Below are 26,734 nucleotides of genomic sequence, written 5' to 3'. Positions count from 1 at the left end.
TATTTTACCAGTATTTTTATTTGGGAATACTTTCTAATTAAACTATATTGCTTTTGGTTTTACAAGGATAAATTAATATTTTCCTTCCTTTACATCTTGCTCATTAGATTTCTTATTTTGAGCCCACTGTAGTGATTTGTTGGTTTTATTTTACCCTTCTTTTCATCCCAACCCCTAGGAGTAGTGAAGAAGTTCTGACTGCAGAAGACTGTGAAAATGTCTACCACCTGGTTTATTCAGCTCATCGGCCAGTAGCAGTTGCTGCAGGGGAATTTCTTTATAAAAAGTAAGATGGAGAAATTGTAGTCACCTTCTAGTTCTTGTAGATTTTAGTATGCATAAATATTATGATTCTTATTAGCTTTAATTAAGAAAAGGAAAATCTGAATAATGATTTTTGCCTTAAATAATAGCTTAATGAAAATATATGACTGCTATAGTTTTTGTTGTCATTTTTCTGAATGGGAAGTAGTAATTTTGATGGCTGTGCTTTGAAAGCTTATACCTACAGGGAATGTCATAACAACGTTCCTCTTCTTCTTTTCTGTCCCCTACTGTGTGCTTTGAAACATCTTAAAATACTCATGGTTTCATACCTAAAACTTGTGCTTGCATCCTACTGAGAATTCTCTCATTTGCGGTTCATCATCCTGCCTCCCCAGTTGTGTTATCTAACTGTTCTGTTTAAAAAAAAAGGTGCTTTCCATACATACCAGGTGTTAAGAGGAACAAAATAGTTTCCATCAATATGTTCCAGACCTTCCAATACTTTGCTTCTTGAGAAGCATGGAACCTTAATCACCAGCAATTACCACTGGTATTTTAAAAGTATTATAGGTGCACATTCAGCTGGAAACAGTCAGTGAACCAGCTCAGCACATGTGAAGTTGTTCAAATTCTGCTTGTCTCAAATTAATTCTTTCAATGCAAAATGTGGAGCCAAGCAGCAAGGTATTAAGTGTGTATCTGTAAAAAAAGCAATATCTTGATATTAATTTACTGTGGTAAAGGTAATGAAGAAGAAATGTGTCCTGAAATAATTTTTCCCTTTAGACTTTTCAGCCGCAGAGATCCTGAAGATGATGGAATACTTAAAAGAAGGGGAAGACAAAGTCCGAACGCTAATCTTGTCAAGACATTAGTATTCTTCTTTTTGGAAAGTGAAGTAAGTTGAGTTTCAAGGATATCCTTGTGATGTCGTTTTTAACTTCTTTTTTGTTTGTTTGTTCGTTTTGTTATCTTTTTGTTATTTACTTTGTTGTTTTTCTTTTCCCCACTCACTGGTTTAATAACCATCAATCTCTTCTACTTCTTGTTTGAGAAACAGGAGGTTGAAAGACTGTTCTATGTTGTATTTATTTAAAGTATCTGTCCAGTACACAGTGTTGAAACATGCTGTTAGTCTACTCTGACAGATATTCTTCTGGCATTCCTCATGCTAGTACATAGGTGGAAAGAAATTGTGATTTATAAGGGGGGAGGGATTAAAAAGCTCAGAACTCCACAACCATCCCTCTGATGGCAATCTCCCAAGTTCTAAAGATCTTTTAGCTTGCTCTTTTTAACTTGATTGGGGAAGAGAGGCTTCAGTTGAACCAGAGAGTGCACAAAATTTTCTAGTTTTTACTACATACAGGAACCAAGCAGGAAAAGTATCCTGTATTATAGCAAGGTCTGTAATGACTGTTGTTACCAATAAAGAAAAATACTTAATCTGTTCTCATTTTAGTTGCATGAGCATGCTGCTTATCTTGTGGACAGCATGTGGGACTGTGCAACAGACCTCTTGAAGGACTGGGAATGTATGAACAGTCTTCTGTTGGAGGAGCCTCTCAATGGAGAAGAACGTAAGATTTTCAGAGATGTTTCTTTATATTGCTATACAGTGTTAGTCTTCATTTAAGATGTTTACATTTGTGAGTACCCCTACATTCTGTTTTTGCATGACTGTAATATATCACTGATATTAACAGAATGTGAGGAACAGTCACACGAGGTCACTTCTGGTCTGAAAGAGAGATACAGTAGTGAGAAGAGGGACAAAAGAGAGGGCATAATTATGCAGTGTTCAGTTGCACTACTGTTTAATAAGTTCAGGTTGCACTTTCTGCATTAGAAACTTGAGTTTCTTGTGAAACTAGTTCATTTATTGAGTGTTAAAACTACCCTATGGAAAAAAAACTGTGATTCCTTTAATGACAGTAAAACCAAACAAAGCCCCTGGCATAATTCTGTAATTCATTGTTCCTAGTAAATGGATCTCTGTAAAATGAAAAGGAGCTAAAATGATTATAAAGCATGGTACTTGTTTCATCCTGTCCTATGACTCATCCAATGATATTAGCTTGTTTTAAAGTATTTTCTTGTGATATTTTATAAGGTTCTTATCTCTTCCCTATGCCACCTCCCCACCCCTAGATATGGCCTATTGCCCTAAATGTATTTTTTTTTTTCTTTTTAAAAAAAACATGTTTTTGATCCTTAGGCACTAATATGTGTGGAAAATGAAAGAAAAACACAACAAGCTGTATATTAACAGCTGTTTCTTACATTTCAGCTTTAACGGACAGACAGGAAAGTGCACTGATTGAAATAATGCTTTGTACAATTCGGCAAGCAGCTGAATGTCATCCTCCTGTGGGAAGAGGAACAGGGAAAAGGGTAAGAAGCATATAGTGACTTCTGTAGATATATATGGGAGTGGCTATGTGGGGGACAGCGTGGGAAGAAGTTTGTAGGCTTTCTCTGTTGAATGGATTGAATTCGGAAATTCAGTTTTGGCCTATTCAGGCTCCACTATCTGACCACCTTGGCTAATTAACCTTTTCAACACATTGGCATGTGAACTACCGCATTAGTTTTTATAATAAAGGTAATTAAAAACTGGATTTTAAAGTAGTATTTTGCTATAAAGGAGAACAAAAATCAATGTCTGGGAAAGCTAAGACGATTTTGAGTTTGAAATAGCAAAATGAGGGAAGGGAATGTAGTTTGTAGTCTCTTTGAAGGAGAACAGTCCAGAAACTGGCTTTTCTCTGACTATAATAGAGGTTAGGCAACTGTCTTTTAGTGGGGTGTGAAGCAAGGAAAGCAACTGCTTTCAAGACTGGTGTAGCTTTTGCTGAGAAGCCTGTTTAGGTACAGATGGAAATCTTTGTACGTAGATCAGATAGAAATACGAATTGAGTAAATAGCATTGAAAATTTGAAGTAAGATATGCTGCTCTTCCATTGTCAAGAAAAGCATTCTGATCATAGTATTTTGTTGCAGACAGGGTAAATCGTTTGTTCTATATCATCACTTCTCTTTTTAAGATAATGTAACTTTTAATTGCATTTTTCAAGTGCTGTTGTGGTGTGTGTTTTTTTTAATTGGCTTTTTTTCTTTCTCCTATTTTTTTAAGATGGATATTTTACAGGGATACTAGATGGTACCTAACTGTAATTTAATTATTTATGATGAAACTTTGCACCAGAATTTAAGTTACAAAATCCTCACAATACCAATATTTTAGGTGCTGACGGCAAAGGAGAAGAAGACCCAGCTGGATGACAGGACAAAAATTACTGAACTTTTTGCAGTGGCACTTCCTCAGTTGCTGGCAAAGGTAGCAATTCCATTGCTTGCAGACAGACTGTTGCTGAAATGTGAACTGGTTTCTCTAATTCTCTTTGGCCTGTACACTTTTTTTTTTCCTTGTCTATATTTATTAATATTTTTTTGCTGTATAACAATACCTTTTCATCTAAATTATTTTTCTTTGTGAATTTTACAGTATTCTGTAGATGCTGAAAAAGTCACCAACTTACTGCAGTTGCCGCAGTACTTTGATTTGGAGATTTACACAACAGGGCGATTAGAAAAGGTAAGGAAACATGCAGTAACACTTCAAACAAAAGGCAAAACCCCAGAATTTAGACATAGTCAGTGGAGTTTCAGTCACCGTTGGAGGTGTGGGGGTTTTTGTATATGACTGTATTTAGCATAACCCTATATGGTTCAGTTGTCATTCCAAATTCAAGTGTTAGGTAAAACCATACCGACAACTGCAAATTTTTAGTGACTTCTAAAATGCATTGAGTCTTCAGCCTTTCCTAAGCTGCTGCTTGGTTTTAATCAGATCTTTTAATTTTACTCAGTAGCTTTCTAGAAGTGTTCTTTGTTCTGTTTCATAACTACCAAAACAATAGCACGATTCGTAGTTCACTAAAAATATGTACATTTGTGCACATATGTGTGTATGTATATGCACATACAAATTAATTTTTGTTTTGTTTTTTCTTCCGTGCTTTATTTTTCTTGTAGCATTTGGATGCCTTACTGCGACAAATTCGGGACATTGTGGAGAAGCACACAGATATAGATGTTTTGGAAGCCTGTTCAAAAACATACCATGCTCTCTGTAATGAGGAATTCACGATCTTTAACAGGGTTGACATTGCAAGAAGTCAGTTAATAGATGAATTGGCAGACAAATTTAATCGACTTCTTGAAGACTTCCTGCAAGAGGTATTTTAATATACAAGATCAACTTTTCCTACCCCTGTAAATACTTCCAAAACGTTTTTCTACCTTTCCATGCAAGTCAGTGAGTTAGAGATGGGAGCTTCATTTCTGACCTTCAAAACTGTTAAGCACAATACTATGACATTATCATTGCTGTGATTGTATGAACTGAGATTGTTCTTTTATATTAGGACCATTTTTAATCTTCTTTTGACAAGTGTATTTAGGGAATTTGAGGTGAGTTTCAGATAAACTATTAAATTATGTAAACTTTTCAGCTTAAGGTTTTGAAGTGGAAGGTCTTTGAGAGATGTAATGTTTTAATTCCACTAGGATTCACCTCAGATGTAGTAGTGTTACTGGTCTTGCCTGTGATTGCATATTACTACTGTTTAATACCTCAATCTCCAGAAGGTGTTTCCCCTTCCCTTCCTGAATATACTCAAGTGTAGTTAATACCTTAAAAATCACTCTGTTCCCACACCTTGCTAACATGAAGAGTGAGAATTTTCTCTTACTTCCCTGTGTGGGATCTCTGACACTCAGACAAAACTTGTTTCTCCTCCTCATCTCTGATAGGGATCATAGGAGGTTTCTTTTTGACAACTTCATCCTATGCACTTCTGAGATGCAGACTTAAGAAGCTTTCCACATGTTCTTGCTTACTGGCCTGAGCTAGGACTCCACTTTAGAAAGCCTGGGCACATATGTGGACTGACTAAGAGATGAGCTTACAAATCCACTTATTTCACCCTTTGTAAGGAAAAGGAAGTATGAGAGGTAAAGCAAGGAAATGAAATGTCAGACAGTTGTTTTTAGGGAAAAGGGCAGTACTCTGGTGTTGAAATCCATAGCACTTTGATAAGATTGTGCAACTACTGAACATCAAACATGCTGGACTTGTAGTATCTCTGATAAACTGAGGAGGAGTTTCTCTGGCCTTAGATAGTTGTTTATGTATTTAAATAGAAATTTTTGGACCTTTTTGGGGAAAATTTGTAGGAAACACTTCCCTTACCTCTCTCAAAGATTTTTTTTTTTTCTGTGATTAAAGCAAGATTGAGGTGTACTGACCTGTGGCCCATCTAGTCCAGTATCTGTTGTCTGACAGTGGCCTCTGCTGGATTCTTCAGAGAAATTTGAAACACCTGCATAATGTGTTATGTTCTGCTAGCCTAGACGTTTTTTCTTTCCTTTTTTTTTTTCCCCTCCTCTTCTCTGTTTCCCTCCCCTGTTTCTCCTTATGCTGCAGACTATTTGTAAACATGAGCTGCTGCCTCGTGTCTCAAACTCTTTAACTCTTCCAAAATCAAATATCACTGATAAGTAACTTATATGCAGTTCTCTTGGTTGTTGGTTGGAGTGGGGAAGTGTTTTGGGGTTCAATGTTAGGTTTCATGTTTTGTTCAAACCTTCTTAAATTCCCTAGTTTGTTTGATGTTGTTGCTTTGGGATATCTTACAATATGATTATTAAATAGGGGGAGGAACCTGATGAAGATGATGCATATCAAGTCTTGTCAACACTGAAGAGGATCACTGCTTTTCACAAGTAAGTAGGCCTTTGCAGACATCTTGCCAGGGTATGTGGTTTGTGGGGAGCTGTTTCTGTTTGTTTTTTAATTTGCTGCTTGGAGGGTTTTTTTTGGTTAGTGTGAATGGTTGATAGTTGTGCAGAACATGACATACTTTGAATCTGTCTCTACCTTTTTTGGTTTTTTGTGGTGTTCTCAGGTGAGGGGGTATTTCTGCTGTATTTATTTTAAAGACAAGCTAAGCTTTTAGTAGTTCTTAGAATCAAAAATGGAGAAATCATGTTGGTTAAATTACTTGCATCTTTACTTAATTTCTAATACTTACAGTGCTCATGATCTATCAAGATGGGACTTGTTTGGCTGCAACTACAAATTATTGAAAACTGGCATCGAAAATGGAGACATGCCAGAACAGGTCTGTTGTTAAACCATGGTCTTTAGGTACAACAATAAATAACTTTTGTTGCTGTCTTTTGTTTGCCTTTGTCATCTAATGCTTTTTTTTTTTTTGCTTTTGATTTCAGATTGTTATTCATGCACTGCAGTGTACTCATTACGTAATCCTTTGGCAGCTAGCAAAAGTTACTGAAAGCAGTTCCACAAAGGTATTCCTTGTTCCACTCCTATTAGTAAATGCTTGCTAAAGGCCTGTGGTGTCAACAAGAGGGAACTGTGATGGAATTAAGACTAGAATTTTATTTATTTTCTTTTTAATATACCACTACCAGCCTAAATCTACCTTTTTAGTGAGTTTTTCAGAATTCATAGTTCTGCTAATGGGATGCTTGACTTCTAAATGCAATATGTTTCTAAATCATACTATTTTTATTATTTAAAAGTTAATAGTATGTTGAATTTGTCAGAATTTTAAAGTAACTCGTAAATAGATGCATACTTTTTAGCCTGGCATGGTAAGAATGCTGGAGAGGGGAGAAGACTTATCAGAAAACACAGCATAGTCAATCTTACTACCATTCAAGTAGTGGACTTGCTTTTGTTTGCAGACTGTAAAGTATCAGTGACAGGTCAGTGAGACAGAAGAATTTGCACACTGTCATAGTATTGCTCAGTATATTGCCATCATCCTTTGCTCTTCATCAGTGTTTGAAATGTTTTTAAATAAAGACATGAAAAGATTTAAGTTAAATTTCTAACTTTCTCAGGGAATAATAGGAGCATCTGTCCTGCTTCTACATATAGTAGATTTTGAAGGGCAAAGCTCTAATAAATGTAATCTTTCTAATTTCACTACTTAAAAACTCTTGGAGGAAAGATTAAGGTTTCTTGTATCCAGTGGACAGCACTGCTTGAAGGTAGTTTGCTGTCTAATGAAAGATGGTTTTAGAAAGGCTGGACAGTTAAGAATGCAGTCTGTAAGTGCTGAAATATTTTCAGGATTTCTGGAACTTAGTGTTAAAATCAAACAAGTTTTTTATGGAAGCCTTTTACAGTCACATCATCATAGAATGATTTGGGTTGGAAAGTACTTGTAAAGGTCGCACAGCCCTGTAGGACTGGTACATTTTGTGCTCTGTTGCTGGATGTTTATGCTACAGCTGCACATTATTTGGGTTACTGATAACACACTCTTTATTTATGTCAAACAGGAAAAGAAATAAATCCTTCATGTTTCTTTTAATATTTTGGTTGCCATACTTTTAATTAAGAAAAAGAAGTTGTAGACATCTGTCACGATTTATTAGGGTGAAAATGGAGAGAACACACAACATTAATAATTCATGCATAATCGATGCATTGTAATTCGTCATTAATCCAATTAGTCCAGTGAATAATTGCAGCCTTACTGATTTAGTAGTTATACTCTTGAAGATGTGATAAATAAATGTGAACTACTTCAGCTCTAGATGGCAATCTGGTTTACTGTGTAGGTTTTAACAGCTTTTAATTTTTCCAAAACAAAAAGTACAAATATGAGGTGCATACAGATTGTTTAGAACCACTTATGTGAACGAAGGATTTGCAGGCTTTGATAGCTTGGCACACATGTGAATGATATTTTTTTAAACTCAGTGCTATATTTGCTCAATAATCTGCTTCTCTGGATATTATCACAATACCTAAAAAACTACTCTTTTTTTTCTTTTCAGTGGAAGAGGGGGAAAAAAACCCCGACTCTCATCTGACATTTTACTTAGCCCCAAGCAGGAAGTTAAAAAATCAAACTAACTCAATGTAGCCTTGTCTTAGTTATAAATAGCTACCTAAAAATCTATGATTTAGGTTGAAAGTACAGATATTTTAAAGAGAAGTGCTCTATGCTCTGGCTTGTGGGGTTTTTTGAGAAGATGGAATGTTGGTGAGGGTTTTTTATGTTTGGATTTGAGTTATTTTTGTTATAATTTAAAAAAAGAAACGCCACTATTTTCATCCCAACTTACACCTATTTTTGTGGTGCACAGGATGGCAAATGCTACTTGCTATTTTTATTTGTAATAGTGTTTTTTAAATAATACTGTGAATGTTACGACATAAGAGTCTGTGGTGGGTTGCACTGTGAAAATTCCTACTGTAAATATGGCTGTACAATTGAAAAAGCAAAACTCACATGTGCAATGCTTCTCTTTAAAGGAGGATCTTCTGCGTCTAAAGAAGCAGATGAGAGTATTCTGTCAAATCTGTCAACACTACCTGACCAATGTAAACACTGCTGTTAAGGAACAGGTTAGTGACCATTGTTTATCCTTCAAGAAGTTCCTCTTGCTAATATTTTTAGTTCTTACGTGGGAATGTTTAGACTGAATTCCCTTTTGAGTGTGAATCAATGTAAACTTATTCCTTTGTAGTAGTTTTAGGTAGCACAAACTTCTGTCCAAAGCATTTTTTATTTTCTTTTCCTTTATTTTAAAAATTATGTTGGGACAGGTGTCTTCTGGTTTGTAATTTAGGTGGGAGAGTTCCTTTTCAAAGCTCTTGCTTATTACCATGTGATTGTGACATGTCTTTGGCAGATCATAGACTCAAAGCTGAAAGACCTAGAGAGAACTATGTAGAAAAGAGAAAATTGAGGCAGCATATTGGGAAATATTTGTAGTGAGTTCTGAGGAGAACAAAGTCAAAGGACAAGTCTAAATTGTAGAGGCTGAGTCTCTTTCAGTCTGTGGTCAAATTGTTCTCTTGCCAGGACAGGTAAAGGAGTTCAGGTTCCAGTGAAGGGCATAGGTTACTGATAGAAGAATTAAGTCTAACTTAACAACTTTAGCAACCTTTAGAATGCTAAAATGAAACAAAGTATCTTCTGGGTATACTTCTTAATTAAACAAATAGGAAGCTGGGAGCCTTTTTGCTGCTAAACATAATAATAACTTGAGAGTTCAAAGTTGAAAATCTGGTCCACTGAGTTGCACAGGTGCAGCTTTTGAAACTCTTGCTGTAACAGGAATACTCCTGGAACTGGTTAGGTACGTCCTATATTGGAGAGCTATCTAGTGTCAAAATCATTAGTTGTAGGGTATGAAGGTGTGATTAACAAAAAATTACTGGAACACTAGCAGATCTCTTTAAAAGGTTGTATAACTCTCAGACCTGGATGAATGAGCTAGGGACTACAACTGCCTCAGTCACATAGTGCAGTAGCCATAATTCTACTTTCCATCTATAATCTTATGAAAGGACGTAAAAACTCAGAGTACCATATGTATTTTTGTGACCAAGAAATGAGTTACATTTGCTTTAAAGAGAGAACAAATCTGTATGTTAAAATGGAAGTATTTATCAGATTAGAGTCAGAGATGAGGTGCCACACTAAGCAGTGCATTGCCTTGATCTGTTGCTTTCAAGAATGTCAGTCCTGTCTAGATGCTGATGTATTGAATTTTTTCAGGAAGTGCGGTTACAGACATTTAAATCCAATGTCAGATGCACAAGTTAGCCAGTGAAATGAACAGGTGGTTGCCTTTTTTGGAATCATGCTTTATTAGGATTTAAAGGCATTTGATCACCTCAGCTGTTAGATGTTTGTTTTACAAATGTGATCAAACCAGAGCAAGAAAACCCAAAGGCGCTAGTATGGCTGGTGGCCACAAAGTTCTCTGATGACCTAATGCAGTATCAGACAGGCAGAACTGGGCAGTTTCAGACTCCTTATGTTTTAATTTGAAATGTTTTGGTGTTTTGTTGGCTAAAAAAAAAAAAAAAACCAACCTGCACAGAGTTCCAGTCTTCATGTAGCAACTTCCTGTAAGAAAATGCACATTTTGATTTCCAGTTGGCCTGTGTCATTGTTTAGGACTAAGTGGCCTGTGTACACTCTTGGGCTCATAAGTATTTTAAGTGGAAATACATTACTCTAAATAAAATTATTTCCTAGCTAATATTCACTAAGGTTTCTTTTTAATAGGCTTTCACAATTCTGTGCGATGTGTTGATGATCTTCAGTCATCAGATTATGACAGGAGGACGTGACATGTTGGAGCCACTTGTTTACACCCCTGATTCTTCACTGCAGTCTGAACTACTCAGTTTCATTTTAGATCATGTCTTCATTGATCAGGATGATGACAATAATAGTGCAGGTACAATATTTATATTTCCTTTATATTATTTCCCCTTTCAAGTAATGTATTTGTGTCTGTGGTACTTTTGTGGTGGGTTTTTGTTTGTTTGTTTGGTCTTTTGGTTTTGTTTGTTTGTGGGTTTTTTGGTTGTTGTTAGTTTTTTGTTTTGATTTGTTTCCTGGCATTAATAAGAGGTGTGCATGGACACAGAAGTAGGTTTCTTTTAAATGTCAGCACACAGTTAAAAGCATGTTGTATTTTGGGCACATGTAGGGATAATCATGATAAAGGTTTGGTTAATTAACACCTCTATCTATGTACATATACCAGGAAGAGACTTGTCAGTGGGCAGTGAAGTAAACTGCTGTCAGAACTGACAGTTGATTTTCTGAATCCTGGCCGTTAGTCCATATCAATTTACATTTGATACTTAAATATGAACTGTTTAAACCTGGTACTTTTTTTCATGTCCTGAACTCTTTCTAGATGGACAACAGGATGATGAAGCTAGCAAAATTGAAGCATTGCACAAAAGAAGAAATCTACTTGCAGCTTTCTGTAAACTCATTGTATATACTGTGGTGGAAATGAATACAGCTGCAGACATTTTCAAGCAATATATGAAGGTAAATCTAAGGCCTAGCAATGATAGTTCATAAAACTGCAAGAATACAGTAGCTGTGGATTTTTATAGTATTAGTTATTTTTTATCTTAGAAGATAACGTTCAAAATGTGAAAAATTAAAAACTCCATAGTTGTAGGTTGTAGCCCTTGGAAAGGTTTCTTTCTGTAAGAAGGGAAAAAATGACTGAGATTAGTTTTGTAATTCCAATATGTGGTTCTGATAGCTATTTGTATGTTGTTTTTAGTAGATGATGCCTAGCCACATCAAATAACTTCAGTTTAAATTTCTACAAAGGAGGGAAAAAAAAAGTTTTCTGAGTTCTGTTGGTGCTATATGCCCTCTTTTTCCCCCTGCCCCAATCTTTGTATCTATTTTACTTAAATATAAAAACCCTCTTGGCCTCTGGGATTCACAGCCATACAATAATGTGAGTTCTCATTTTGTGAACATGAAAAAGCTTTACTCCTAGGTGATTTTAAAAAATTAAAATTTAGGCAGCTTTTGTCTGAGTGCCCTACATATATTTTGAATCTCTGAATAATTAACTGGGTCTTATTGAACCTGAAATACTTAAAAGAAATGAACAGGCAGCTGTCTTCACTGGAAAAATCATGGCTATGATGCTATCTCTAAGAGCTTCCTTTCAGCAATGAGAATAGACTCCCCACCAGAGTTACAGGAGTTACTTAAAAGATTAGATTCTAATCTTGTACCCTGAAGGGTGAACATGTGTCATTAACAAATATGTCATGGCCTTGAAGATAAATAGGTTATTCTGCCTCTAAAGTAATATGACAAGAGGGAAATGAAGTGGGTACAGTCTTTGTGATTTGAGTGTTTTTATCATTTGGGAACTGTTTCAGGTTATAAATTTGATTGATGTAGTCATGAACACGTTAGGTATTTTTCCCTTTGTCAGTGTTGTGTTATTTAAAAAAACACAGATTTTATCTGAAGGATTCAGTAATTGTATTGTTTTCAATTAAACAAAAAAAAAATAACATTTAAAAATGTTTTTCCTAGTATTACAACGACTATGGTGATATTATTAAAGAAACGATGAGTAAAACAAGACAGATAGACAAAATCCAATGTGCGAAAACGCTTATTCTTAGCTTGCAGCAGGTAAGAGTAATTTACAGTATTTTTATGCATGAAATTCTATACTGCAGATCATGTCTTGGTACTTAATAGCTATTATAATATTAATGGAGAAATTCTTATGGAAGGTAGAGAAAAATAAGTCTAAAATGAAACACTTTTTCTGCAACTATTTGAAAAGCTGCCAGAAGTCTCTGTACTTAATGTCTTTCGTAGCACAATATTTAGTGTATGAAAGACTGACAGACACAAAACAAAGGTAATACTTTCTTAACTCTAAAATGGCAGTTTTAGTCACACAGTCAGAATTCTGTTGTGAAAATCCTATTTTTCTTATCCATGAACAGATAAGGGAAAGCCCTTCCTGCCTGGGTGGTGGGTGTTGTGTGTTTGTTTTGACTCTTTTTCTTTTACTCCCCCCCCCCCCCCCTTTTTTTTTCTTTTTCCTTGGTCGGTTTGGTTTTGTTCATTGGTTTGTTTTAAACTTCTGAGAAGTAATGGGAAGCTTTAGTAATTGACGATTAGTGTTTGTTAGGGGCTTCAGCCATCTTTGAAATGAAAACGTGACTTAATGCTCTCTTCAATGAATGAGCTTGTTTGTGTGGAAACTTGATTTCAGTTGAGGTCAGAGTTGGATTTATCTGCTCAGATGAACCACCTGTATGAATCTTATTTACAAGATCAGAACAATAAAGCCATATCTGCAAACAACTGTAATCTACTGTGGATCTCTGACATCATTGAAAGGAAAAATGTATCCCAATTTATCTTCTCACCATGCCTTTTTTTCCCTTTATTTTTGACTGGAGGTCATAGAGCTGCATATTGGATATAGATTTAGATACTGATTTTGGCTGAGAACTGACCAGAAAAAGTCCTTAATGAAGCCCTTAAGATGGTTTATCCGTGTAGATATTGCCAGTACAAGGGAGGATGAGGCCTTTCCTTCCGATAGCAGCATGACTCTTACATTGCAGTTCCACCAGCTACTGAAACATGCGCAGATTTTGCTGACTTTTCACCAGGCTTCACAAGTGTGAATGAAAGATTATAAAACAGTTTCTTTTAAAACTGAAACTTCTGTGTTAACTCAAAGTTTGGCATCATCTTTTAACAAATGGATTCTCTCTTTTCATTTCATACAGCTTTTCAATGAAATGATTCAAGAAAATGGTTATAATTTTGACAGATCATCACCAACATTTAGTGGCATCAAGGAACTTGCTCGACGTTTTGCTTTGACATTTGGACTGGATCAGCTGAAAACAAGAGAAGCCATTGCTATGTTACACAAGTAATTGTGTGCTTTGTATTACTTACACTCCTTGACTTAAAAGATCTTTTCAGTCTTTCAAAATCACTTTATAAATACAGAACTTATCACTTATCAGCACTAGAGATGATACAGCCCATTTATAAATTAGATGACTACAGTTTTGTCTCTGAATTAAATCCACTTGTTAAATGCTGTTGATGTTCTTCAGCATTGTTATGTAAGCATGTGAATGACAGAAATGTTGATGCTATCAAAGGAAATGTTTGTAATGTCTTATCAGCACCAGTAGAAACCAGTTTACTTTATTGTCAGTGGTGGTGATGTTGGCCTCGTGCAGAAGAACTGAAATGTCTGGTAGAAACATGAGATGGAAGGAGTGTCCAGGGTCAAATTGTGTGTTTCTTGATGTAGAGGAAAGGCGTTCAATTTTGGTAGTTCTCAGTGCTGTAACTATTTTTTCAGTTTGTACTTTGTAATGTAATTTTAACATTTTTTTTTTTTAGGGATGGCATAGAATTTGCTTTTAAGGAGCCTAATCCACAAGGTGAGAGTCACCCACCATTAAACTTGGCATTTCTTGATATTCTGAGTGAGTTCTCCTCCAAACTTCTCAGACAAGACAAAAGAACAGTGTAAGTATTTCTTTAATATTCTTAATATTTGTAACGATAACCATAAGAGACATGTGGCTGAATAAATATGTATTTAAGTGCATTGCATTTACCTAAAGTGAAATCTTTGGTATATCAAGATTAGTTTTACACTAATGCGGTGAAGTACAACCACAAAGGGTAAAATTGTATTTATCCTTGTTATTCTTGTTGTATGCTGGATAAGTAGAAGTCATATTTGGGATTTACTATTGTCAGGTGTGATGGTTTGGGTGTTCCCCGTCCCCCCCCACTTTAGAAATACCCCAGACTAGTCTCAGCCAGCTCTGGGAATGTTAATGATCATTGGGTGCTCATTTCAGTAGTTGGTGTATCTTGACATGTTAACATCTTATTGCAGGTATTTTGCATCTTTGTAATTATTTTTTCCATTTACAGATATGTTTATTTGGAGAAGTTTATGACCTTTCAGATGTCTCTACGAAGAGAAGATGTGTGGCTTCCTCTCATGTCCTATAGAAACTCATTATTAGCTGGTGGGGATGATGATACTATGTCAGTGATTAGTGGAATTAGTAGTCGAGGATCTACAGTAAGAAATAAGAAAACGAAGCCAGCAACAGGGAAGCGGAAAGTACCTGAAGGTAGAATGTTTCTCATCTCTAAATCTTGTAAGAGTAGATATTCATATAAACAACACATGTAATCCCTCTTTGTTAGCCTGAGTGGATTTTTCCCCCTTAATGTATTTTCTAAAACCAGTATAACTTCTGTGCATGTATATGTCTTAGTGGGAAAACTCATCATTTGAAGAGTCTGAATAGCATCACACTGATTCACAAAAGGAAATAAAGGCACTGCGCCACAGAATATAAACATTTAAAATACCTTAGCCAGAGGTTATAAATCCAGGCCTTTTGGAGCATATGTAAGAATTTGTGGCAAAAACTTAAGAAATTAATTCTCAATAAGCAGAAATTAAATGCAGTTAATTTTAAACATTAAAACTTTAAACTAGCTGGAAAAAATGTACTGATGTGCTGTGTTTTCTTTCAGCTGAAGAAAGCAGCAGTAGTGACAGTATGTGGTTGAACAGGGAGCAGCCAATGCACACACCAGTCATGATGCAGACGCCTCAGCTTACTTCCACAATTATGAGGGAGCCCAAGAGATTGCGACCTGAAGAAAGTTACATGGGTGTCTATCCTATGCAGCCTGAACACCACCAAGCTCCACTTGATTACAAGTACGTAGATGAGTAGGTCTGCTTTGTGTTAGTGTTCATACACAAAACCAGTTCATGTTTAAAATAGAATGATGGTCTTTTTAAGCACGCAAGTAACGTGGATGTTGGCTCAAAGGCAACAGGAAGAAGCCGCGCGGCAACAACAGGAGAGGGCAGCGATGAACTACGTGAAGCTGAGAACCAACTTGCAACACGCTATGTGAGTGAGAGCGGAATGTCCCTCAGCTGTTTGGGGAGGGTTTATGAAGTGCAGTGTCTCTTAAGAGGGATCTGTGCTCTAGTTCTCTAGTCATGGATTTCTGTGTCTTAAAATTCTAAGTTTTCTTAGAAAAGCAGTGGTAGAAGTGCATGGTGATGCATTTAGCAGAATACATCTGCTAGACTTCTTGCTTATTTTTGAACTTAAATTCCAGAAAAATTAAATAGTAGTCAGCTTTGTTATAAAGGGAACTGGTTTTGGCAGATATATAATGAATAAATGTGAAACATCCTCTAGATGTATTCCTAACTGCAGAATAATTTTTAGAAATAGTACGTTCGAAATGAGTCTTAAACAGGTGTTCAGCGTGTGACGCAGAAAGTTTTTGCTCAGTTTAATTCTGTTTCCTTGTTTGACTTCTGAGTTTTAAGTTGAGAGTTCAGCTCTTTTTAATTTAAAAAAATAGTCCTTTTAAAGAAACTACTGACTTCAGCATTTCTGTGGTCATTACATATTTTGTGTGACCTAAACTGCCACTAAAGTTGAGAAGAATCTTGTGGTACTAGTTTTTGTAGAACTTCCCAACCAAAACACATAAAAAACTTGTGACATTCTCCATATTGTGAATGAAGACGAAGACAGTCTGTTGTTTCTTAAATGAATGTTGTGCCTCGGAGCTCTCATGTTTTTTACTGTGAAGTCATTATTTCATTGTGATTCCTTGTGTGTGCATTTTGATGTGCACGCTACTGAGGTGATGTTCCAGAGCTAGTTTATCTGAGAAGGTGAAGACTACTTTTAGAAGTTTTTTACTTAATGAAGACTGTGGTTCTGCAGGAGAAAAGTACAGCTGTAACTATGGACATACGTACTGAGGAACTTTTATTTGTCCCCTTATTAATTTTTAATTCTTTGTTACCAGTACTTCATACCACATAGATTAAGCATGGATTTTTTTTTTTTTTAATATATTGACACCAATTAGTATAATTAGAATGACTGCTTACTTTTCTCATGAAGTCTGTTATTGCATGTGTAAATTGTGAGGAGGAGAATGAAGGACTTTGTGGGAATTTATGAAAATAGGTTTATACATCAACTTGATGTTGTTCCTTACCTTGTTATAAGGCAGGAACAGGTATTTTTTAGGTAGTGATAGAATCATCGGTACTTAGGTTCTTTCTCACTTGAGCGTATATATCTGCATGGAAATCTCTGAATTAGGTGTGGTTTTGATCTGCTTATCAATTCCCACAGCCCCTCAGAATATCCACTTAGAGGTGTACCACAAAATTCTGAATGCTGATCTTTGTTAGCTGCTCTCCTTTGCTGTCTTAGTTTTTCCAAGCCAATTAGATACCAGCTTTCTTTAATATAATAAGGCATTTATTTAATAACTTAATTTCTCTTCTAGTGGAATTGTCATTTATTGGCAGTTCTTTGTCTTTGCTGAACATTTAGCTTTTTCAATATTCAGATAAAACATCTCTCAATTTAGTGCTAAACAGTGTCCTTTGCTTTTCAGTCGACGTGGCACAAGTTTAATGGAAGATGATGAAGAGCCAATTGTCGAAGATGTGATGATGTCATCAGAAGGACGGATTGAAGATCTCAATGAAGGCATGGATTTTGACACCATGGACATAGACCTAGTAAGATATTTGCTTGTCTTTTTACTGGACTTGGGATTAGCACTTCTACTTCTAAGATAGCATGTTTGAAACAAATTTTCCTTCTGGAGGAAGAGAAAGCCCATTCCTGATCTTTGTGTTCTTACATGGCTGTGCCACTATCTGAATGCAACTGCTGTCTCTTCAAACTGCCATGCAAAAAGCACCAATACTGCCTGTTCTAATAATGGGAGAAATGAACATTTATGCCTTGTAAATTTTTACCTCTCGAGAGGTCAATTTCATTTATTACAGTTTAAAACCTCTGTGTTGTTTTCCTACCATTACAATTAACATGTTAATTTGCTTACTTTCTGTAGCCACCATCGAAGAACAGGAGAGAAAGAACGGAGCTAAAACCAGATTTCTTTGACCCTGCTTCAATCATGGATGAATCGGTAGGTTAACTTATGTAAGAGGGAAATAATGTAAAATCAGTCTTAAGTCTACAATATGCTTTTACTTCACATTTTAAATGGAAAGAATGCAGTCTTTAGGTTGTCTGCATTACTTTATTTGGGCAGACTGCTAAGTCAGTAAAATACTTAATGCTCTAATTAAACTTCATAAATTCCAAGGCAGTCAATGTTCTTTGCAAGTCCATAGAATTTTTGTTCTTTATAGTTAGCTATGTAAATATTGAAAAGCTTTTGAAAATGAGGAAAAAGATGACATTTGGTATGGGAAATTCCCTCATAGAGGTCAGTAGCAAAGAGCATTTAAAAATAAACAAATTGTGCATACACAATATTAAAGGCAAGCTTCCTCTTATGAGCCTGAGCTTAGTTGAGTGGCTGATGTCAGTTGCCAGTTGTCAGCATTGGATGGTTTGCATTTTTTTTTCTTTTTTTTTAAATTGGCATATTAACTTTTGTGCTTAAGTAAGATAATGAAGAAAATAGAAGCAATACAGGTACTTGTTTATAGAGATGAGAGGTATTTTTTCTTTCCATATAAAGTTTTAGGTCCAAAACATCCGAAGTCTGTAGTTTCTGCTTGCAGTTACCCTTTTTTCCGACTTGATAAATCTGCAGTCTCTATTCTCTTTTAAAAATCTGCATGAGGGATTCCTTCTGTCTTGAACCACTTGTAATGTATGCAGCCAGTTTTGACCTTGTGTAGCTGGTACAAATTTACACTGGAAATAACAAGCTGCAGCAAGCCAGCAGAGGACAGTACAACAAGGCTTCCTGGGAACCTTGGACAGCTTGGTGGAATTTGGAAGACGGTTATGTATTTTTTTACAGTATTGTTGCAGCGTGAACCTGTTCTTGTTATGAGAGAAAGAAGTCTTAAATGCTGTTTCAAATACAAATCCATATATTTTGTACCAGTAGGCCTTCGTTTTACTAGTAATGGATCAGATCAGGTTGTGCATCTAGCTGTTGTGTGTTCTGTTCTCAAAGTAACACCAGAAAACAGTATCACCTGTTTTCTGGCCTTCTGTTTTAAGATAGTTCTTCTTCTCTCCTTGGTTTCTAATTGATTGATCTGTGAAGTACCAGTTAATTATTTTTTCTTACAATGCTAAAGATTTGGTCTTATGCAAGCACAGTTCATTGATTTCAGAAATCTTTGCATTTTTCAGTTTCTAATACTAATCAAGAGTACTCTCAGTAGGTTAACTGTTAGATTTCTTCCCGGTGCTTTATTTCTCATTCACCATCCCGGGAGCTCGGGATTTGCTGAGCTCTCGTTATTTGCACTGTGCGACTGTCACCACATGATGGCAGCCGGTGTCAGTCACATTACTCTGTAAAGCTGCGGAGCCCAGCGGTGGTCTTACTCAGTGTGCCAGCAGAACAACCTCTGCCCTGTTCCTCTGCAAGGAGGGAGCAGTGGTGCACCGGAATGAGCTGGTACGGTCAAAAGGCTACCGTCTAGCAAACCTTTCTCCCCGTCAGGACACAGCAAGGATAGCAATCCTGGAGACAGACTGCAGAAAACAGCTGCATCACAGCATACAGCTACATTTAGCGTAAACCCCACCTAAATGAATTTAACTGCCTAAATAAGGAAAGCTCTGATAATTGCTTATGAGACAACATGAATTTGTATTAAATCAGAGCTGAATTTGTCAGTCAATAATGTAAACCCGAAATTTCATAAATGCAAAAAACCCCTTATCTGAATAAAGTTAATTTGCTTTATTAATTAATTTATCTCAGAGGTCCATTATTCTTGGAATAGTTTCACTTAATAGACCTAGACATAATAAAGCTGTTTTAATTTATTCAGATGCATGATTCATGGTCAGAATTTTAGTCTATCTTTTAGTTTTATTGTTATATCCAGTTATTGCTGGCACCAGAGGCAGTTGTGTCTTAGGGTGCTACATCGTTTGATACTTCTAATGTGAATTTCATACCAAGAGCAGTAGAAATTGGCTTTTAAAGCGATAAATGTGAACAGCAGTATTAAGGTTCAGGAAAATTAAGTCTCTTGATTCTTTCTTATTTATAAAACCCTATAAAAGCTAGGGCAGACACAAGATCTGGATCTTCTGGGTGTGTGGTGGTGTTTGGGATTTTTTGACCTTTTTTGGGTTTAGTTATTTTTGGGATTTTTTGATCCTATCAGTGGTAATACCTACTTTCATTGGCATAGAAAACTATATGGCATGTTCCCACAGGGGAACTGGAATGTGATTTTTTTTTTGTTTGTTTGTTTGTTTAGGAAAAGTTTTTCTTAATCACACAGTCTCCTGGAGGGTAGTTTTTTGTTTTTACTTAATTATTGTTTTTCACTGTCTTCTTGACAGAGTTGGTGTATTTAATAGGAAGTACTAAATTTGCATCCTGGCTAGATGCTGTGAGGTGATCTGTTGCTTTTATGAACACAGACACAGCAGCAGCCAGTGTATCGAGTGTTTTGTCCAAGGCTTAGTTGCTGGAAACTAGACATTTGATTTCAAGTGAAGGACTACAGAATGCCATTTTCAGAGAAGCTTGAGCTAGGCATTAACTAAAAATATTTGGCAATTACTAATTAAAATAATTAAAGCCCATTTTTATCACATTCCTACTGGATCTGGTTAATTTCAAGTGTGGGAAATCTATTTTCTGATGAATGAGGTGTCCTTTTCATATTATTACATAAATCAGAAGTGTGGTCAATCTGGTTTGGACGACAAATAAACTTGTAATGCCTTAACATATCTTGGGAGTGTCTTAATCTTAAATCATATACTAATTGCTTTGTTTTTCTGAAATGTGTAGTAGACTACAAATTGACACCGTTTCTAACTTTTTTTTTAGGTTCTTGGGGTGTCAATGTTTTAATACCAGAACAGCAAATAAATCAGTGGTGAAGTCATTTTCTAAGTGGAAGAGGAAGTTTTTCAATACAAAATTGTGGTAGATACAGTGAAATTATGAACAGATATTTCTCTAAGGAGAATGACATGCTTTCAAGATCAAGTGCATTGAAGGGGCAGTTTTGTTTGCCTGAAAAAAAAGAAATGTAAAGGACAAGTAAACAATTTGAGGATAAGCTACACTTTTTGTTGGGAAAAAATAATCAATATTTTATTTATGTGCTATCAGTTTATTTCTGGATCATAAGAAGTATTCCCTCTGAGTTTTAATCTAACAGTCTGAGAGGTGTCTGGTACAGATTTGAGCTCCTCTCTCTATACATTTGCTGGCTATACTAAATAATCACGAGCTCTGCTGGATTGCTGTTTACATCCATGATTTGAAATAATAGATGAATTGGTTTTCGTACAGTGATAGAACCAGAAGAGTGTCAGTATTTTAAATGAAATGCAAACTTCATCAGCAGAAGGTTTGTGTTAATTAATCATGGGGAAAAAAAAATACATAAAGCAGAATTCTAACAGCTTTTTAATCTAAAACACACTTTTATTCCAAAAGCTTCATGCTTTTCAGAAAGGTCCATAAACCATGAACTACCAGAACATAACAGATTTCAGTCATGCTTGCCCATTACCAACCCTGAAAGTTTGCTTGTCCTTTAAGAAAAAATGTAATGTTGTGAAATTCCTTCCAGTAGTGCCACTGTATTTTGTCTCCAAATAAAAGAAGCTTATTGTAGTATGTTTGCAGAAAAATTCTAAACAAAAATTATACAGCTTATTAGAGTGTGGGAATAGGGATCTAAATTTTAAATAAAATTATATATATATATAAATTGGTGCTGATTTTATAATTGCGCAGTTTGTTTAGTTTTTTCTTACTTTTAAATTCCAACTTAAAATTATGAGGTTTCAGAAATATATTGAAAGTTTAACAATGTTTAAAAATAGAAGAGCATGAGAATTCATGCTTTAAAAATGATTTTTAAATTTGTATTTTATATTGTTTTATCTATCTGTCTTTGCAAGCAGTCTTCAGGTTAAAGATACTTCTAACAGGTTACAGTACATTTCCTCTGTATGTAAATTAGATTGGATAATAGAAATTCATAAACAACCCATAATGTTCTTTGAAAGCTAAGCTTTAAACTTCATTTTGTGTCCATTCACAAATAAATTAAATTTGGTCTAAAACAGAAAGTGGATTTATGCCATTTTGACATCGACTCATTTTGCAAGGCTTAGGCAGCTAGACATCATTTTAAAGGAAATATTAACTTATATTACATATGTATATTTTTTGTCAGTTTTCTCTCAGTTCTTGAGGTATATTATTTTAATCATTCCATGCCTTAATACGCTTGCAATACAAGAATCTCCCCACATGGGTGAATACAAAAAGGCTTCCTGTTTTTAGACTCAGAAATTAAACATTCGGCTGTGGTAGCCTAAAACCATAGATTATCTAAAGGATCACGATAAAATATAATTATTTTACTAAATCATGGGGTAACAACAAACGCAAAACTAGATCTGCCTAACTCATTTTGCATAAATAAATACTCATGTCTAAAAGTACTGCCTATATTGTTTTTCACACCACTGCATTTAATAGAACTGCTGAGAGGACTGTATATATGATTTTAAACTTAAGTTGATTTTTCTTACTCTTGAAGGAGTGTTTCTTTGTGAAAGCAGTTCTTACAGCTTTGTTTTCAACCAGCTAAAAATGTTTTATATATTTACCTTAACCTGTTGTCCTCCACATTCTATTGTCCTAATTGTACTGTTTTCTGATTTGTATTTATGTCTTGAGACAGTAACTTTTTGAATAAAAATAAACCTACAGTATGTTGTATGTTTGATCTTTTTAAATTGGGGTTAGGGGTGGACAGTGAAGAAAGGGTATGAGTAATGCAAATGTTATGTTTATAGAAATCAAAATCTTTTTCCATGTCTTTTAAGTGTTTGTCTCAGAGTTGGGATAATGTATGAAAAACTGCACTGTTTTATATTTGTAATAAATTGTACAAGTTTTTAAAATGTGAATAAAGCACTAATTGGGTAATAATTTAAAGTAGAAAAGTTAATGCAATCATGATTGTTTTAAATATGCTTTAATTTGAGATAAACTTGTTAAAAGAATTAGTGTAAATACAGAGTGAGCTTTTCAAGAGGTTAGTACCTGCAAATAAAATTTTTAACATTTGTATAGAACTTTTACATGCCAAGAAATCAATGGTTAATTATTTTCGTGTTACGTTTTTTAAAGGTGTATCAAGAGCCTTTCTGTTGTTGGTTTCTTTTTCCTATTAACTTTTATCTGACACTGTTCAGAATGCTTTTGATTCAGATGTTGAGATATTGTACATAGTCCAGTTTAAATACAGCTGAAAGTGTATGTTACTCTCAATTTCTTACATTTATCAAACACCTGATAAACATTTTAAGCTTAAGTGGCAAAGACAGCAAGGAAATGAGGGGAGAACCATAAACGTCTTTTCCCCTCACCTCAACTACTGAGCAACTCTGGTTGTGTGCTGAAACCTTTCTGTTACAAGGCTTTTTAAATGAGTCATTGAAAAGAAATCTTAAGAGATAATACTTCTAATTCTTGATAATGTAACTTTGGATGTTTGGGGTTTTTCTAATTATTATTATTATTATTATTACAAATGTTTATTCCTGTCTAAATCCTGCTGTAAGTTCAATAGTATATTGTGGAAAATGGTTTTAGTAAGTTCTAAGTTTATAACGCAAGCAACACAACCTTCATTATACAATATAAAGTCTGTTCTAGTTACACACTTTGGTACAAAAACTTGTAAATGAAAGAAATTTGAGTTTTGAAGAGATATGTGAAAATACTGTAGAAAAAAAAGCAATTCAGAGAAAGTAAAAGCCTGTCCTCTAGTTTACTGAGGCCACAGGGAGGGTACTGACACAAAATGAAATTCCAAGAAATAGTCTTCACATATTCTGTAAAAAGTATTTCTTGATATTAAACAACCAAAGACAATGTGTAAGAAGTTAGTGATGTTGTTTGTTTGTTTGTCTTTTCCTTTGGACGGTGTGGTGCTGATTTGCTGCAGTTTGCTAGAGCTAGTCAATCTCCATCTTCTCTACTCTCAGTATGTCTAAATAATTGCCTCTTTAAAATTTACTCTTCCGTTTCCCTGATAATTTACACAGACACTTGTCCTAGCATGGAGTTTAAGGATACCAATGCTATTAATTTTAGCTTCTCACCTATAAAGGGTCCACTGCATTTTTGGAGATGTTCTGATTCACAGTAGTGTTTTGCTGGTTTGCAACTGAGAGCTACCTTACTATCTGATGACGAACAGGCTTGTTCCTTCTTCACAAGCATTTGTCAGAATTGTCAATTTATACTTCAGAATTATAAAAAAAAAATACTCATTTCTCCTTAAATACTTTAATCAGTTCATGGTACTGAAATGCAGCTGATGCTATTTGCTTGGTTCTTTTTTGTAATCCTAAGAAGTCTCTAGTACTGAGACTGTGCTTAATTTCTGCTCTTTATTGACATCCAAAAGGGATTATATCTTTGATGGAGAAGAGTGGTGACACATACTTGGAAAACAAGGTAATGTAGGACAGTGCTATTCAATATAGTTGTGCCTGTCACTTTCCTCAGCTGCCTTTATCTCCTTCTTCATGTTACTGAGCTTTCTTAAATGTGTTTCTTTGGTTAAATCTTAATTGTCGTATTTTTTAAAGTTTCTAACAGACTTCAAGTAATTGCAGATTTTGTAACTGAGTGCCTCCCAACTAGAGGTTTAGTTGCTTTTTTGTTGTGCTTTTGTAGTTACTGCCAGGTTTTGTAGATGTAAATCATGGTGGCAGTACAGTGGTAAGGTAACATGTCCAAATCATGTTAAAGTGATTGAATGGATGGTTGATGGAACCCTGTGTGGAAACTTCCCTGCTTCTTCTGCAGAACGTGTACGGTTCTTTGTAATGTAATCATGCTTCCCAAAACTGGCTGTGGAATTTCTAAGCTGTTCTGTCTGTTGACAGTTTTGAAAGTGAAATTGTGTTAGGCTGATAATAACTTGAATTCTGCACTTTGAGAAAAGCTAGTACAAAAACCAACCCAAAAGCCAAAACAACAACCCCGAATCAGTAAACTATAAAGCGAGATAATAAAAGCTCTGGGGGTCATAGAACATCTCAGATTAGGAGTGGGATGTGAACTTGGCAGTTACTTCATGAAAACATCCAAACAACACAGTGAGGTTTCAGAGAAGTTGAATAATCAGTTTGACAGTTTCTCATGTGTTGAAGTAGGTAATGACAGGTTAGATCAATGCAGACACCAGCCATTTGTTTCAGATTTGGTGGGTTGTGGACAAACCTAGAATGCAGAAGAGACCGTGTTTGTTTTCATTCTTTAACAGTACTTTTGGGAAAGCACCTCCCCCCCCCCCCCCCCTTTTCTTTTTTTTCCCCTATATCCCAATATTGTTAAGATGTGTTTGTCAGAATTCTATCAGGAAGGATGTCCTTGTACTTTAGCCCTTCTCTAGACTGCTCATTCAATATGTTTGGCCACAAGTCTGTTTTTGTGTACCTTTCTCTCAAAATTGCCTGTAACATCTGTCAGTAGGCATTGTAAAACTGAGGTTCCTTGGGAATTGATAGGAGCACTGTGCCCTAGCTAATGCACATAGGTAATAGCTGGGTTGGGTTGGTTCAGAGCTGTTGTTTGTAGGATGGGGGCTTCATCTCAACCGTCTGATCTTGTGCCGTTCAGCCAGAGTATTTATCTGATGGAGTGCTTCATCTTTTGAGTACTGTGTTGGCAGCTCCACATGAAACCTTGTGTTTACCACACCATATGGCCATTCCAGGAAGCCATGCAATTTGCTTAAATAGCAGTTAAACCACAGTCCTTGAGTGATGTATGCACACATCTCTCATTATTTTAACAGGCTCTTTTCACAGGTTTATACTCTGTTTTCTTCATTTTAGGCTGCTGAACTCTAGCAAAAGCAAAAAAGCAAACCACATCCACTTGTTTTTCATATGCCCAAAAGCACTTAAAAGATGTGGCATATCTTATATTTAGCCTGCTCTTTGTATTTTTCATCCTAAAATACTGAGCTGTCTTTTACACAACTCTTCTTGCGTATCAACTGACAAAACCTGTCTTTTCATTATTTCTGTTCCTGGCTTATAATCTTTTGAATCTTGAAAAGCAGATTTTTTGAGGTATATTTTAACTGAAGTCTTCCATTACAGCTGAGCCTTGAAGTGCTCTGTGAAACCTAGCATGGATTAGGGAAGTGGCTTTGTCAGTGAAAACACTATCTTGTCATTTCCATCCTGTTTGAGGTACTGATGGTGCTGCAGCTTAAGGGCGTATTGTAATAGAAACTATGAGGAGTTTTCCTTGTTTAGGAGCTGTTGTTTTTGTTCTTGTTCATATCAATAGCTTGTACCTGGTGAAAGCAGCTTGATTGTAGTGCCACAAAGCTAAAAGGAACAGATGTTCTATTTAAAGTTGCTTTCATTACAAATTCTCTTTTTTTTAAAACCTTGCAATATTTCGTCTTCTACTTCAGAATGACTTTTAACTTGCATGGTTCTTTAGCTCACCTGGGTGGATCTGTAAATCTGACAGGAAGACGTGGCACCCTGTAGAACAGAGAGACTGCCAAGGACATGATTTCAGCTGTTTGCATTACCTTCCTTTTCCTGGGATTTGTATAGAGTTAACCCAAGAGGACCTGCAAGGAAAATCAGGTTATCTTTGTTTGTTTGTTTGATTTGCTCTTTATCTGTTACTCATTTATGAGAAATGAAGGGTGTGTGGGGTGGTCTATAGGGCCAAACCACACCACTCAGTGGAGTATAATCAAAAATGTAGTAACTCAGCAGGATGGATCTTGTGGGTCCACAACTCCTATTCTACCAAACAAAAACACAGGCATGCACAAATCACCGTATCAGATCTACTTTCCACTAGTGTAACAAGGATCTGGAGAGCAAGATGCTATTGGTAGTCAGCTTGTTGGGATGACAACTGTTCTATGTGGTGTCACGTGCAGTGCCCTTCTCCTGTTTGAAGGGCAGGTAATTATTCCTACGGTAGATTGTCACCAAGGTGCA

The 26,734-nt window shown here is 35.7% G+C and overlaps 1 protein-coding gene across 6 annotated transcripts in view; it reads left to right on the top strand.

Annotated features, from left to right (window-relative positions):
- The window catches only part of STAG2 (STAG2 cohesin complex component), a 79,770-nt gene extending 53,482 nt beyond the window's left edge, over nucleotides 1–26,288 (top strand). For 3 of the 6 annotated variants that reach the window (XM_064159480.1, XM_064159483.1, XM_064159482.1), the window contains exons 13-34: nucleotides 179–286; nucleotides 1,054–1,165; nucleotides 1,730–1,847; nucleotides 2,558–2,661; nucleotides 3,515–3,607; nucleotides 3,776–3,865; nucleotides 4,306–4,509; nucleotides 5,987–6,057; nucleotides 6,368–6,455; nucleotides 6,565–6,645; nucleotides 8,630–8,722; nucleotides 10,398–10,572; nucleotides 11,041–11,180; nucleotides 12,204–12,305; nucleotides 13,427–13,575; nucleotides 14,061–14,189; nucleotides 14,607–14,812; nucleotides 15,225–15,414; nucleotides 15,500–15,613; nucleotides 17,139–17,265; nucleotides 17,604–17,681; nucleotides 20,541–23,632. In XM_064159480.1, coding sequence (XP_064015550.1) covers nucleotides 179–286; nucleotides 1,054–1,165; nucleotides 1,730–1,847; nucleotides 2,558–2,661; nucleotides 3,515–3,607; nucleotides 3,776–3,865; nucleotides 4,306–4,509; nucleotides 5,987–6,057; nucleotides 6,368–6,455; nucleotides 6,565–6,645; nucleotides 8,630–8,722; nucleotides 10,398–10,572; nucleotides 11,041–11,180; nucleotides 12,204–12,305; nucleotides 13,427–13,575; nucleotides 14,061–14,189; nucleotides 14,607–14,812; nucleotides 15,225–15,414; nucleotides 15,500–15,613; nucleotides 17,139–17,265; nucleotides 17,604–17,681; nucleotides 20,541–20,564 — 2,596 coding nt within the window. In that variant the 3' untranslated portion in view covers nucleotides 20,565–23,632. Of the gene's footprint in view, nucleotides 1–178; nucleotides 287–1,053; nucleotides 1,166–1,729; nucleotides 1,848–2,557; nucleotides 2,662–3,514; nucleotides 3,608–3,775; nucleotides 3,866–4,305; nucleotides 4,510–5,986; nucleotides 6,058–6,367; nucleotides 6,456–6,564; nucleotides 6,646–8,629; nucleotides 8,723–10,397; nucleotides 10,573–11,040; nucleotides 11,181–12,203; nucleotides 12,306–13,426; nucleotides 13,576–14,060; nucleotides 14,190–14,606; nucleotides 14,813–15,224; nucleotides 15,415–15,499; nucleotides 15,614–17,138; nucleotides 17,266–17,603; nucleotides 17,682–18,242; nucleotides 18,504–20,540; nucleotides 23,633–26,216 lie in introns of those variants that run through there. The other 3 variants (XM_064159484.1, XM_064159486.1, XM_064159485.1) reach the window with 3 other exon arrangements.
- The last annotated feature ends 446 nt before the right edge of the window (nucleotides 26,289–26,734 follow it).

This window comes from Pogoniulus pusillus, chromosome 19, assembly GCF_015220805.1.
Source record: "Pogoniulus pusillus isolate bPogPus1 chromosome 19, bPogPus1.pri, whole genome shotgun sequence".
Lineage (NCBI taxonomy): Eukaryota > Metazoa > Chordata > Aves > Piciformes > Lybiidae > Pogoniulus > Pogoniulus pusillus.
This window is presented reverse-complemented; position numbering and strand designations above follow the sequence as displayed.